General features: G+C 36.7%; 1 protein-coding gene across 8 annotated transcripts in view; it reads right to left on the bottom strand.

Moving 5' to 3' along the window:
- The window catches only part of PAS1 (FKBP-type peptidyl-prolyl cis-trans isomerase family protein), a 434,604-nt gene extending 426,849 nt beyond the window's left edge, over window positions 1–7,755 (bottom strand). The window contains exons 1-3 of one of the 8 annotated variants that reach the window (XM_089446138.1): window positions 6,818–7,755; window positions 6,618–6,730; window positions 5,421–5,508 (exon numbers count right to left, since the gene is read on the bottom strand). In XM_089446138.1, coding sequence (XP_089302264.1) covers window positions 5,421–5,508; window positions 6,618–6,685 — 156 coding nt within the window. In that variant the 5' untranslated portion in view covers window positions 6,686–6,730; window positions 6,818–7,755. Of the gene's footprint in view, window positions 1–5,420; window positions 5,509–6,617; window positions 6,750–6,817 lie in introns of all 8 variants that reach the window. The other 7 variants (XM_089446141.1, XM_089446137.1, XM_089446135.1 and 4 more) reach the window with 7 other exon arrangements.
- Between the last annotated feature and the right edge of the window lie 5,977 nt (window positions 7,756–13,732).

Here is a 13,732-nt window from a genome sequence, read left to right as displayed (position 1 = left end):
TGCATTTGGACCACTATGCCCCAGTCGGCTTAACATTTACCACATGGTGTGGCGGCTGATCTAAGGCCCGGAGGAGGTTTGTCTCACCTCTTGAGACATGGGAGGGAAAGCACCATCGTCAAAGTTCTCATTATTGGAGCATTACGAGCTATTCTATCATCAAGAGACCCATGAGACCAGTTGTTGTGCCCCAAACACAAATGGGGGCCCCATATGATGACTTACTCAGAGAGTTAGGGGTCATCCCCTAGTTCAAGATTTATGGAGCCCTCACACATTTTGGCATAAAGAGGACTTAACATTGCCTTCCAACAGCCCTACATCAGCATGACGCCATCATTCTGGGCTGCATTTGGATGGCTAATTCATATTTTGTAAAGCTACTTGGTTAGCTTGTGACCAAGGGATGTATCTTGCCAATATTTTATAATATTTGGGGGCTCATAGGCATAATTCGACTTAGGAGGACTCCTTTAAATAGAACATAACTTCATTTGTATTGATCATCATCACTTGGGAATTTCGGCCTTCTTGGCAAATTCGCACTTGTTCTCGGATTAGCTATTGGATGATCTTGGATGCATTTCGATATTTGGAGCTGAATTTTGATCTTTTTTGGAGCTATCTCTTGAATTGTGGATGGATATATCATATTGTTGTCTTGTAAGTGCCTTTGTTTAAATTTTATTTTTGAAAATGTCTAAGACTCTAATGTATAAAATTGTTGCAACTAGATTAATGTTATATTGTGCCCTAATTTTGTGAAGATAAATTTTGAAAGATATTTGGTTGGCAATTGCATATGTTACTCATAGTATGACATGTGATGAATGTTCCTAGTGGTGAAATATTGTTTTTCTCCATAAAACTCCATAATTCTTGAGTGGGTAATTATTGAGGGTTGGTACCTAGGGCATCAATTCTTGACCTCCTTAAGGACAAATTTGGCTAATCTAAAGCATCTAGGACTCCATATGCCCAAAGGACAAGGCATTGGTCCAAGCCTTTGGTGATCAAACTCAAATCCTCTCCATAAATTTCTTCTTCTAAATTTCAGTCCCCTAAACTAGGATGGCTAGGCTAGGGCATAGAGCGAATTGCATTAGAGAGTGAATTGGTGGATTCCATGAGGATAGGTATCAAGCTTAGGGTCTTATCTACAAAACCTCAAAGTTTGGCAAGCATCCAATTGGTTTTCATCCATAAAATCTCTTTCCCTAGGTGTGCCCTAAGAGGGAAACACCAACTTGTATTTCCATAACTTGGGGACTCCTTTGAGGGTTATATGAACTTAGTACTTGGTGAAGTAAATCATAGGAAGCCCTTTCTCCTCCTTTTCTTGATCTCGGGAGTAACTTTTTCCACATTAATTCATGAAACCCTAGATCTTGCACACGTCCTTTCTAGGTCTCTTAAGGGAGAGAAGAACCTTTAGAAGTGTCATATTATCACATCGAGCTTCCCTTGAAAGGTCCTACATCATCATCTAGCACCATAAACCCTAGAAGATCCATCAAAGGTGATTATCCATCCTACCGGGATTCCCATCGATAATAGTCTGTAAAGAGTAGGGGACATTGGCTGAGGTGACAGTGGGTCATTTTCTCATTGTTATCACTTGGCCTAGCTCATTGTCCTATAGGCTTTTCCTCTTTAGGGCCTACTAGATTTTGTGGTAACACTCCTATTCCTTAGGACACAAGCTCTCAATTCTACGCACAATCTCCTAAATCCTTGTGCACAATTGATGCTCAATTTTGCACTCTCCACAATCAAAGATGATCTCACAAACTTGTGTAAATTATGTGCCTCCATCCTCCTCTTTATAGACTCAATTTGAACATGCAAGGAAGGCCCAGTTCAATTTTAGAAATGAGTTATGATAGCGAGTTAACTGAGGGTGATACTCTTTCTCTCTCCAATCAACACTTGGAATCTTAACTCATTCGTCCTTCAATCAACACTGAAGACTAACTCATTCTAACTAAACTTGTAATTGCCACCTCGTTCTGTAGTCAAACTGAAGAAGACTCGACATGAAGCTCCAACTTTACGTATGCCATTTTGATAATCATTCCAGTAAACTGGAAATAAACTCATCCTAACTGAATTCTATCTCATGAGCTTGCACTCATGGCTAGAGAAAGACAAATCGAGGTCTTCACTGGCTAAGGCACGAGCCATAAGACCTTCACTCACTACATTTTCTTAATGATTAATTGGAAGTGCTAAAGAATATATACATATCATTGGAAGTAATTATCAGTTTCAGAAACTAGTGCTTGTATCTATTGCACTTGTAAAATCAACATGATCTAGCAGCTTTTTAGAAATGCTTTTGGTTTGCTAGTGATAGGGTTCCTTTTAATGATATGTCAATGGTGATATGGATATCATATTCAAATTTTGCCATACCCTTCCTTGTAGGGATTGTATTAAGAGTCCAAACTAGTGGATTTGGATATAATTTTTATACACATTTAATGTCTATTAACGTCGAATTTGGTTTGTGCATTTTTTGGCATATCCTGTGTATAGGAACATCTATAAGAATATGACACATCTTAAAGAGGATATGGCATTGTTAAATTTAGGTATGTTCTATGCTTAGAGCAATTTATTTCAATTTCCATAGTTAGCTCAATTTCTTTTCCAAATTAGCAATCACATCAGCTTTAAAGTAAACTGCAGATAGAAGTTTAGAACATAAACATAAATCGCAAAAGACAAGCCAAGACAAGAAAACACAAGATGTGGCACTAGCCAAGGATGGACCCCAATGTGGGGAAACCCTTGATCAATTCTTCTTATATGTTCTTTAATAGTTCAGCAGAGAGAGAGATAGTACATATACATCAAAAGTCAACATATTGACTTATCTAAATAAGAGCAGAGATCTTCTCTAAGAAGATAGCATATGAGGTAGCTGATCTGAGCTGAGTAGAAGGCATATTGCTTCCACTGATCCAAGGTGACTCCATCACCATGCTGCTCCTCACTGTGTTGCACCTCACTGTGTTGCACTCAATCATCATGCTGGACCTCATTACCATGCTGCACACATCATACTGCTGCACCTTATCATCATGCTGCACTTGTCACTGTGTTGCACTCAATCACTGAGCTGCTCTCATCACAGTGTTGCTCCCATCACTGAGCTGCACCCAATGCTGCACCCATCATGCTGCATCCATCATGCCATTGCACTCACCAGTCTTAGCTGCTTGCTATGGCTTACAGCCTAGCAGAGCAGCTAGACTCCTTTAACAGGTCCAAGGTGCAGTCTCCTAACAGTCCTTAAAATCTGCCCAGATTTGACTGCAATTGATCTCCAAGGAAATATCATTTCCTTTACAATTCAGAGTAGCCTTCAAGCCCTAAACAATGACTGAACTATGTCTATGCTCACTTCTTATTACAGTGGCATACAACAGTCCTTAGAACATGATTATGACAGCCTATAGAGTGGCTGATATCCTTCCAGCAAGAGCTCACTCAAACCTCCTACCAGCAAGCAGTTCAGCCCTTTAATTTGACCCCTGAAACAGCTCTCAAATGTACACGCTGATCAGTCTCTTTCTTGCTGTGGTTGAGGTTCTTTTGACTGCTGAAATAGGCCTCCTATGACTGCGATCAGACCTTCCTTTCACAGCAGCTATACCTCTCCCTTAATGGCTGCTAGGACTCTCCTCCTACTGTGGCTAGAACATCTTTTAAAGACAGCGTTTAGGGCTGCCTTGATTTAGATCAGCAGTAGGGCTTCCTCATGACAGCAAAGTCTTTTACAAGTTAAGACCTCCTTTGACTGCGTCCTTGATTCTTTTAGCATAGTGGATGAGGGCATGGCATATCCCTCTTAACAGCGTCCATAGGGCTGCAAACGTCCTCCTAATTTCTGCGGCTAGGGCTCCTTGGATAGCGTTGAAACTCCCTTAGACAGAAGACCCTTTTCTTGGCTGCGTTGAGGGCTTACACTTTTACTGCCCCTCTTGACTGCGGCTAGGGCACGTCCAAGACTCTTCCTTCTCATGGCAGCGTTCAGATCTAGGGCATGCCTTCTCCATGACATCGTTGAGCTAGGGCATCCTCTCCATGACTGCATTTTAGGGCATCATCTTCATTACTGCGTTTTAGGGCATCTTCTCCATTAGGGCAGCATTGTCTTCTTAGGATCTCTCCTCCCACCAAAACCCAAGACAAGTGGAGAGGAAGAGATCACAAGAAGTGTGTGTACAAATGACCTTCAAGGCACCTCTATTTATACTAAAACGTTGAGCACAAGTGGGGGCAATTTGGTTGCTGGCCGACCTTGATAAATTGTCCCATAACACAAATAAATTCATATCTCCATGAATACTTGTCGGAATCAGATGATCTTTAGATCAATCCTACACCTCTCGATGAGAGGGATCCAAGAAAAATATCAGCTACCATAAATAAGATGACCCACATGGAGATTGGCCCTAGTTGCCAATTTTAACAGGCATTCAATAGTATTATTAACTTTCATTGTTTGAACTTTGGAATAATTTATGTAATAGGTGTATTCTTACTATAAATAAGGTGTTTCATGTCAATTGAGTTTATTTCGGATGGTTGGGAGAAATGATTGTTATCCTCCCCACCCAAGTTCAATTCCCGTGAGTGACATGTTGGGCTCATATCAAGCATATTGTTGAAATGGCTTCAAGCCTTGTTGTTGAACAGCCTTGAGCCCTGAAGAATATCTTACCCTTGCTGATAGGTTACAGAGTAGGATGCTTGTTTGGATGGTAAAAAGTAAGGTGTTACATATATTGGTGATGATATGTTATGTCTTATGACTAAATGGTTGTTGCATATTTTCATGGTCACTTGAATAATTACTGGTTTATCAATTAGATGTCTTTTGTGTATTCTAATTGCTGCACTTTTTATCTACTATATCAATATTGTTATAAAACCTCCTATTTTGTTGTATTACAAAGCACTGAAACCCCAAGTGTTAGCTTAATCAATTAGTGCCACTGTTGCAAGGACATTGCTGGCAATCCAGAGTGCCATGCAGATCCCCAGTTCGATTCCGATAGGGTCAGGCACACTAAGTTTACATGCCTGCTTTACCCTGGATAGGATCATCGGAATGAAGAGCAGTGTCTAAGAAATTCGCTGGGAGTTATTTCCAAGGAAAAAAACTGCATTGAACAATAGAAATCAACCAAACAGTTTTGCAACTTTGCATCACCTGACCTTGTTTACACAGTTGTCATATTAAATAGTGTAAATACAAGAGAAAAGCACTCACTAAATGGAGCCTGTATATTTCTATAAAAATGGACAATTGCTAGTTGTAACTGTGATAACTTCCCTCAGACATTTTCCACATACCATATAAACCATTTATCATCAAGGGAGATTTGACAATCAGTTTCCGTAAATACCTGGTCTCCTTCTTGAGGATGTGTTGACCCCCCACCAGGCCTAATAAGAGCTTTCATCAAACTACCCGGGGGAATTTCCTTTTTCCTGCTGGAAATAATAGCATGTGAGCTTAATCAGAAAATGCAACAATATGAACATATGCAATTGATAGTATGCACTGCAAATAAAATATTTTATCAGCGTTCCTAAACAGAATCTTAAGTATAACTTAAACGCTCCAGTTGTTTCACCTAATTCTTCCAGCTAAGCATATTGCCTGACTAATTAACGGCTCCTTTAGACTTGCAATGTGCACATCAATTATAATAGTGTTTGAAGTGAAATCACACGACACAACTGTACGTTCTGTTAATTATAGCTTTTGCCAAAGTTTAACTAACCATATTGTTCTTAAGCTATTTCAAAACCGTTAACTGATTACATCCAAAAATATTTTCCTCTACTTAATCTATTGTAACATCCTCTCTGAAGTGGTTGCAACTCAGCAATTTCAATTTACACGAAGTTCAAACAGAGGCTCATATCACGAACTGGAACCCTTGAATATTTTGTTGGTTTAAATGTACTTCCAATAGAGATATAATGAGAAATAAGAAAAATTATCAGTCGTGCAACCGACAGATGCCAATCCCCCGTTGCTTTTCGGGAACATGGGACCTTGCGCTGGATGATCGTGACCAGCCTCTTCCTCGTGATGGCAAAGTTCTTCTCAGTTTATCTATGCTCATGCTGCATTTTTTTATTGCTTTTATGACTCTTTGGACTAGGAACTACTAGCTAGGGGTATTTTGACTTATACCAACCCAAATTTCCGAGTTTTGCCTAGATTTTTCTAGTGCTTGCAGAGACTGCATTATCAGCCAGTCTTTTTTGCATAAAAGCCTTGTATTATATTAATAATGAAAGGAAGCTTTGTTTAAAAAAATTATTATTGGTCTGCATATATTAAATACAAAAATAAGACAATGTCAATGAAGACTTGGTTATATGGTAAAGCGTTCAAATTCGCCCAGTGACCTGGCTTTTGGGCTAGATGCAAGTCCCACCTGATTTCAACTGAAGTGGCTTTTTTAGAGTGTAGTAAGCAAGCTACATTGCATTGTAATATTTTCAGATCGTGGAAGGGCACACTTGCAACACAATCGTTATTGGAAGCATTAAAAATAAAAGAACCAAAATAAATAAAAGTTATTGACCTTTTCTTCTCTTTAAGGGCGGATCCCTTCCTCTTAGACATGACACTCTCGGCTGAGTTATTCTCCATACTCACTTGACCTGTAATTCCAGCGATAGACGGCCCTCGGTGCAGCTTAACACAACCCGAGCCACTATTTAAGAGAAAACAAGTAGCTGGTGACCTCCACAATAAAATTTTCAACTGTTCTGATCTACTTACCAAGTAAACACAAACTGGAAGACCTATTTGCTCTGAATTTCTAAAAAAAAATTACATGGCGCTTCTTGCAGACAATTTGCTTTCCAAACAACCAATCTCTTAATTCTGAAATGCAATCTGCTATCCAGACCATAAACTTATTTTTCTGAAATTATGGCGTTCAGATGATATATTTAGCCATTACACGCATCTAGAATGTCTAAAACAGCTTCTTTTCCAAACGCTCGTCGCTAAGCAACAAAAACTCCTAGATTTCCAACTGTAATCTCTAAGTATTTCTCCAAATTTCTATGACTAAACTCAACTTTTACCTCCAATTTGATCAAGCTGTTCTTAATAAAATCGTCTGCTAAAAATAGAATCAAAACGTGCTAAATCATATGGCTAAATATATCTCGAATGTCTAAAACAGCCTCCTTTCCAAACGCTAAAAATAGAAGCAACAAAAACTCTTAGTTTTCCATCTCTTAACTCCAAATATCCCTCCCAGATTCTAGAAATAACCTCAATCATATACTTCTTGGTTACCTCTAAACGCCTGACTGTCACCAATTAAGAGGTAAATTCAGTCCCGAAAACTCTTAGTTTTCCATCTCTTAACTCCAAATATCCCTCCCAGATTCTAGAAATAACCTCAATCATATACTTCTTGGTTACCTCTAAACGCCTGACTGTCACCAATTAAGAGGTAAATTCAGTCCCGTCAAGGTTAGAGCTCCATCAGACGCGTAGGGCATGGTTTTGCCGATTTCGGGGGAAGAAGAGAAAACAGCAGTTAAAACAGCTTTCTGACTAAAGGCAGTCTCAGTTACATGTCAAAACCCGCTTTGCAAAACCGCTTACGAAATTCAAGTCGTTTTATGATCATTTGTCTTTTGTGTGTTGGACACAAGACCAGAATCGCCTCGTAGTTGAAAAATGTTAGACGTGCAGAATTCATTTGTGATCTAACCTGTAAAATTTATCATCACAAGTTATCATATGTTACGCAATATTAAAAAGTTATTTTAAAGTATTATTAAATTTATAGAATAATATTAAAACGAAGTGTTTTTAGAGTATTTTTTGGAAGTTTTTTGGTGGGTTTTTCTGATCTAATTTTTCTAAAATCTGGCACGAATTTATTAAAATCACAAGTTTGATGGTAATCCCTCCACAATCTAAGTGCCCTAGGGATTTTTGAGGGTGTTGAATCCATATATATAGTCAAAATAACCAGTTTAAATAACACAAATCAAGATTTCACCTCAAATTTTTCAAAGTCGCACTAAAGACAACTCCATATTAAAAAGCTATTTAAAAGTATTATTTAGTTTTTATGTATGCCCTAAAACTGTTTATGCTCATCTTCTTCGGACGTAACGAATAGGCATCTGGGAGGAGTGAAAGCCTGCCCCCTTAAGCACCATAGGCATCTGGCAGGAGTGAAAACCTGCGCCCTTACGCACCACCGCGTTATTCCAGGTGGCTTGGTTTTCCTTGAATAAGGGTGATGACTCAACATGTATTAGTTGATAGCAACTAAAGATGGTTGTCCTCATTGTTGGTTTGTCAACTGAATTATGATAGGTTTTTCCACATGTTGAAAAAAAAAAAATATATATATATATATATATAAAGAGCATTAGTTGATAGCAACTAGAGATGGTTGTTCTTATCGCTGTTGGTTCCACATATTGAAAATATATATAGAAAAGGGAGTTTTTACAACATTATTAAAACGGGAGTTTTTACATCATTATAAAGATATTTACTTTCATGTATAAAATTAAAAATTATAGTTTAGTGCGATTTAGAAAATTATAATTTATTGAAAAAAAAATATTGACTTTATCTTAAATATTATTTAGGTTAAAATTGTTTTTAATTATAAATCAAATTTAACATTTAGAGAATAATAATATACGATTTTTTTGGTTAATATTTTGAACTTTTTATTATGGTTTATTATCAAGATATAGATGGAGGACCTCATCTAACAAGAAATATATAGTGTGAAGATGCTCCAAAGAATTTCATAGAAAACCTCCATCATTAGGACATAAATGACCTGATCTAAAAGGAAATATATAGTATGGAGATGCTCCAAGGAATTGCACAAAAAACCAGAATAATACAATAGAAAGTCAAATTAAAAAAGAAAAATGAAGAAATTAACTAATTTATTTATTATTTCAACTTTTAAAAATAAAATAGAAAGAAAATTAAATAAAATACAAACTATAAGAGTTAATATAAATAACCACAGTATATATGTAAATGTATCATTAGAAATTATTATTATAAAACAATATTTATATTTTTTCTCAATTAATTATAATAATTAAGCAAGGATGTGTTATGTGTATTAGTCATCAAATACGGTATTTTTTAAAGAAAAATAAAATTAATTTTGATTAATTAAGAGAGTGTTTTTCTTAAATCTAATGGATGAGTTGATGGCCGAGATCTAGAAGCATCTCGTAAGAGTGAAAGTCTATCAATCATTTCAACGGATGTGATTTTCCTTGAATAGTGATGATGAGGTAGGCCACACTTATATATAGAAGTCAATGACGGTTATTTTGTTATTCACTAACCACTAAGTTTTTTTTGTTGGCTAAGCCATTGGGGATTTGAATCAATGACCTTTTTGGCAAGGAGTGCCTTAAGAATACATCCATTCATTGTCAATTCAAAGCTCCATGGGCTCCTTAACCATTAAGTTAGGAAAGATTTTGCCAAACAAAATCTTTCCAAACAAAAATAATTGATGGTCAACCACGATAAGTGATTATTGTTTGCAAAAGTGAGCTAACACATCACCATTATCCAAGGAAACAAGCCACTTTAAATGATTTGCTAACGGTCCATAAGGGAATTGAATTCATTATTCTCATATGCCTCTGGTTTTTGGGTCGTTAACTTGTTTCCTTACATCTTAGGAAAGTGAACTCCTAGCCAATCCAAAGTAATTTTAGGTTTTACTTTGTTATTAAAATATTAGTTCAACCTACTTAGTATATCCAAAAAACCCAGTGCCCCTTATTGTCATCATTAAAACCAACCTAGATCCATCTTAACCCTAGATCTATCATGTTAATTTTTCCATCATTCTATGCTAGAGCAGTCACTTAACCCAATTCTTTCTTCAATTAGCAATCACTTTTAAACAAATTTAAACTTCCAATAACAATGAGAAATCGTAGATAGAGCAGTAAATCCAATATGTAATAGAAGACAACCAAGAGAAATGACAAGAGACACAAGATTTGGTCAAAGACCAGGGAAAATCCCCACAGAGGGGGGAAACCATTTCAAATTATTTTTCTATTAGATTCTCATCAAATGTTCAGCAGAGAGATACAATGTTCCAATTCATCAATAATGAGTCAAAGGTCAACAGCTTTAACTATCCAATCCAACTAACCAATATCCAATGAGAGATGAGCCCAAAAGTCAAATATGAACCAAAGTCAAAGTCTGCAATTTTTTGTCAAAATCAACAGCAATCGAAGATGCCCTAACCAGTCAACGTTCAACAATCAAATCAACTCCAAATTAGCTAAGTTAATGATCAAACAATTCGACCTCCTTTGTTGGTCAAACTTCAATCAAAATAGTCCCAAAAAGTCTTGGTCAAAGGAGAGAGAAAGATGTTGTCAATCTTTAGTCAACATACCTATGGTCAACCCAAGTCAAAGTGCCCAAAAAAAGTTAGTTACTTCACCAAGAAATTCAGCCTCCAAAAATTGAATTTTTTCAAGTCAAAGAGAGTCAAAATGCCAAGTCAAACTTGGTCAAAAGCCGCCCAAACAAAAGTCACCACAAAAAAATCAAAATTTCCCTTCTTCCCTTCGCACGTGTGAGCACCAAATTTGTAATTGTAGACCTATACGAACCAATCAAGAGAAGAGAGAGAGAAAAGATGTATTTATGTGATGTCCAAATGAGGTGATCTTGATGTGTATTTGTATGTGACTTTGGAGACCCAATTTGTCTTATAGGTCGACCTATACTTTTGTGTACTTGTGGGTTTTCCATTAAACATTATATTTTTACTTGACCAAGATAAATTTTTCCAAGGGCAAAGAGGGTCTTCTCTAGATGAGGAAGATCCAAAGGGAGGAATTTGTCCTTGAGCTGCCAAATTAAGATATCAAGCACTGAGAGGGATTAAATCTTTCGAGTTACAAAACTCTTTTTTTAGTGCAAAACTTGAGGTAAGGTTTGCACATCGAGAGATTTGATCTCTCTTGGTGCTTGAAAGACCTAGGGTTAACATGGATCTAAGTTGGTTTCAGTCATGTGCAGTCACACAAAAATTGTTGAACATCTAATTATTCTAATCATTTTAAATATGCTAAATTTGTCTAAGATTAATCTGGTCATTTTAATTTTAAATTTGCTTAGTTACCCTAGTTTGTTGAAATTATAGAGACGGTTAATAACTTGAATAATGAAAAATGATGAATTAAAAATATTGAATGCAAAGTGGCAATGTAACAATGTTGAACGTTAAAAAATGTGAATAATAAGAATGTAGTCAATTATAAATAGTCTTCATTGTGATCAAAACTCAAACTATTTTCTTATGTTGTTCTTATTGTCACACGTGTTAGTTTTGTTGTGTTTTCATATCAATCATATGAAAGGGCGGTTGAAATTGTAGACCATTTATATCTTTAAAGTGAACTGTTGTAGTAAATGGCATACCTTGTCTCTCTTGCTCTCCAATATTAAGAGTAGCTTTCTCCATAGTCAATCATTGTGACGAATGGAGTGTTAAACCCCAAGTAAGTTTCAATGGCAGTTGTTTTCTATTACCTCGTTTGAATGCAAAGTGACTAACAATGTTGAATTATGGAAAATGGGAATAAAAGTTTACAATTTTGAAAAGCAAACATCTCATGTATGTGAACATTTTATTTAAGATGAAAATTCAAGTATTTCATTTATGGCTGAATTACTACAACACAAAAATCAATACATGTCATCAATAATTTTTGTGTGCTTACACAGAAATCAATGCACACTATTAATATAATTATTTTGAAATTAATGTACATCATACATCTAGTTACATCAAATCAAAAATCAATACCTACATTGAAATCAATGCATCTAGTGTAAGCAATCAAATAGGATTATAAATCAACATCTACATTAAAATCAATGCATCTCATGCAAGCAATCAAATAGGATTGGAAATCAACATCTGCACTAAAATCAATGCATCTAGTGCAAGAAATCAAATAGGATTAGAAATCAACATATACATTGAAATCAATGCATCTAGTGCAAGCAATCAAATAAGTTTAGAAATAAACAACTAAACTGGAACCAATGCATCAAGTTCAATCAATCAAATAAGATTAGGAATCAAAATCTACACTGAAATCAATGCATCTATTTGAGTGAAAAATCAAAAAATTCAAGGCTTTCTAAATCCAACTTCTTTACCTCCATCTCTCATTTGTCTCTTTATCTCATCCCACAAACACACACACACTCTCTCTACATATCTATCTATGTTTCCCTCCCTCCCTCTCTCTATATCCTTTTTCTTCCCTTTCTCCCCCCTCCATCTATATCTCTATCTCCCTTTGTCTCTCTATCTCACCTCCCAAACGCACATTCTCTTTGTCTCTCTCTTCTTTCCTCTCCCTCCCCTCGCCATCTATATCTATATCTCCCTCCATCTCTCCTTCTTTGTCTCTCTATCTCACAACACTAAACACACACACACTTTCTCTCTCTCCATATTTATCTATCTCTTCCTCCCTTCATCTCTCTCATCTTCCCTCTCTTCCCCCTCCATCCATGTCTCTATCTCCCTTTGTCTCTCTATCTCACGCTCCAAACATACACACTCTCTCTCTCTGTATCTATTTATCTCTGTGTCCCTCCCTTTTCCTTTCCCTCTCTCTCACTTCCCCTTCTCTCATTCTCCCCCCTTCATTCTCTCTTCCCTCCCACTCTCATCTCTCCCTTGTCACTCCCTCTCTCCCTCTCCACCTTTCCCTCTTTATGTATTTCTTCTTCCCTCCCTCTCTCTCCCCCTCCAACTCCAACTTTTCCCCCCTCTCTCTCTCCAACTCTATCACTATGTCCCTCCTTATCTCTTTCTCTCTCTCCCCCTCTCCCCCCCATCTATGTGTCTCCCTTTCTCTCTCTCTCCCTTCTCTCCCTCTCTCTTTCCACCTTTATCTCCGTATGTCTTTGTTCTTCCCTCCCTCTCTCCCCCTATCCAACTCCCTCTCTCTTTCTCTCTTTAGATTTTTAACTATCTCCCTCCCTCTCTCCTTCTATCCCCCCTCCCTCTCTCTGTCTTCGCTCCTTCTCTCCTATCTCCCTCACTCTCTCTCCATCTCTCCCCTGTCACTCCCTCTCTCTCTCCCTCCATCTCTCCCTTGTCACTCCCTCTCTCCCTCCCTCCACCTCTATCTCTCTATTTCTTTGTTCTTCCATCCCTCTCTCTCCCCATCCAACTCCATCTCTCTCTCTCTCTCTCTCTCTCCATCCACATGATCGATTGTGTCTTGAATTATAGTTTACATTTTGTATTTTACATTTTGTATTTATGTATGATTTAATTTGAATGTTAATTAAAACATATGAAGCCAACATTTAATTTTGTTTTCTTTTATATATATGTATATGTTTCCTATCATTTAAAAAATGTTTACATCTTACATTACATTACATTACACCTATACACTCACTTATATATTAATTGTGTACTAGAGCCAACATTTAGTCTATCCATTAAATCAAACTATAATTATAGAACTCTTAAATCTATAATTACATAATGTTGACATATAATAGAGTTTTTTACTAATTGTGTAATAGAGCCGACATTTTACTATACATTTGATATGTCCAATATATATATGCCCATATTTCTATAGTTCATTATAGGATGTTATATCT

This window comes from Pinus tabuliformis, chromosome 9 (genome assembly GCF_031772625.1).
Source record: "Pinus tabuliformis cultivar Carrire ecotype Pingquan chromosome 9, CPIR1, whole genome shotgun sequence".
Taxonomy (NCBI): domain Eukaryota; kingdom Viridiplantae; phylum Streptophyta; class Pinopsida; order Pinales; family Pinaceae; genus Pinus; species Pinus tabuliformis.
This window is presented reverse-complemented; position numbering and strand designations above follow the sequence as displayed.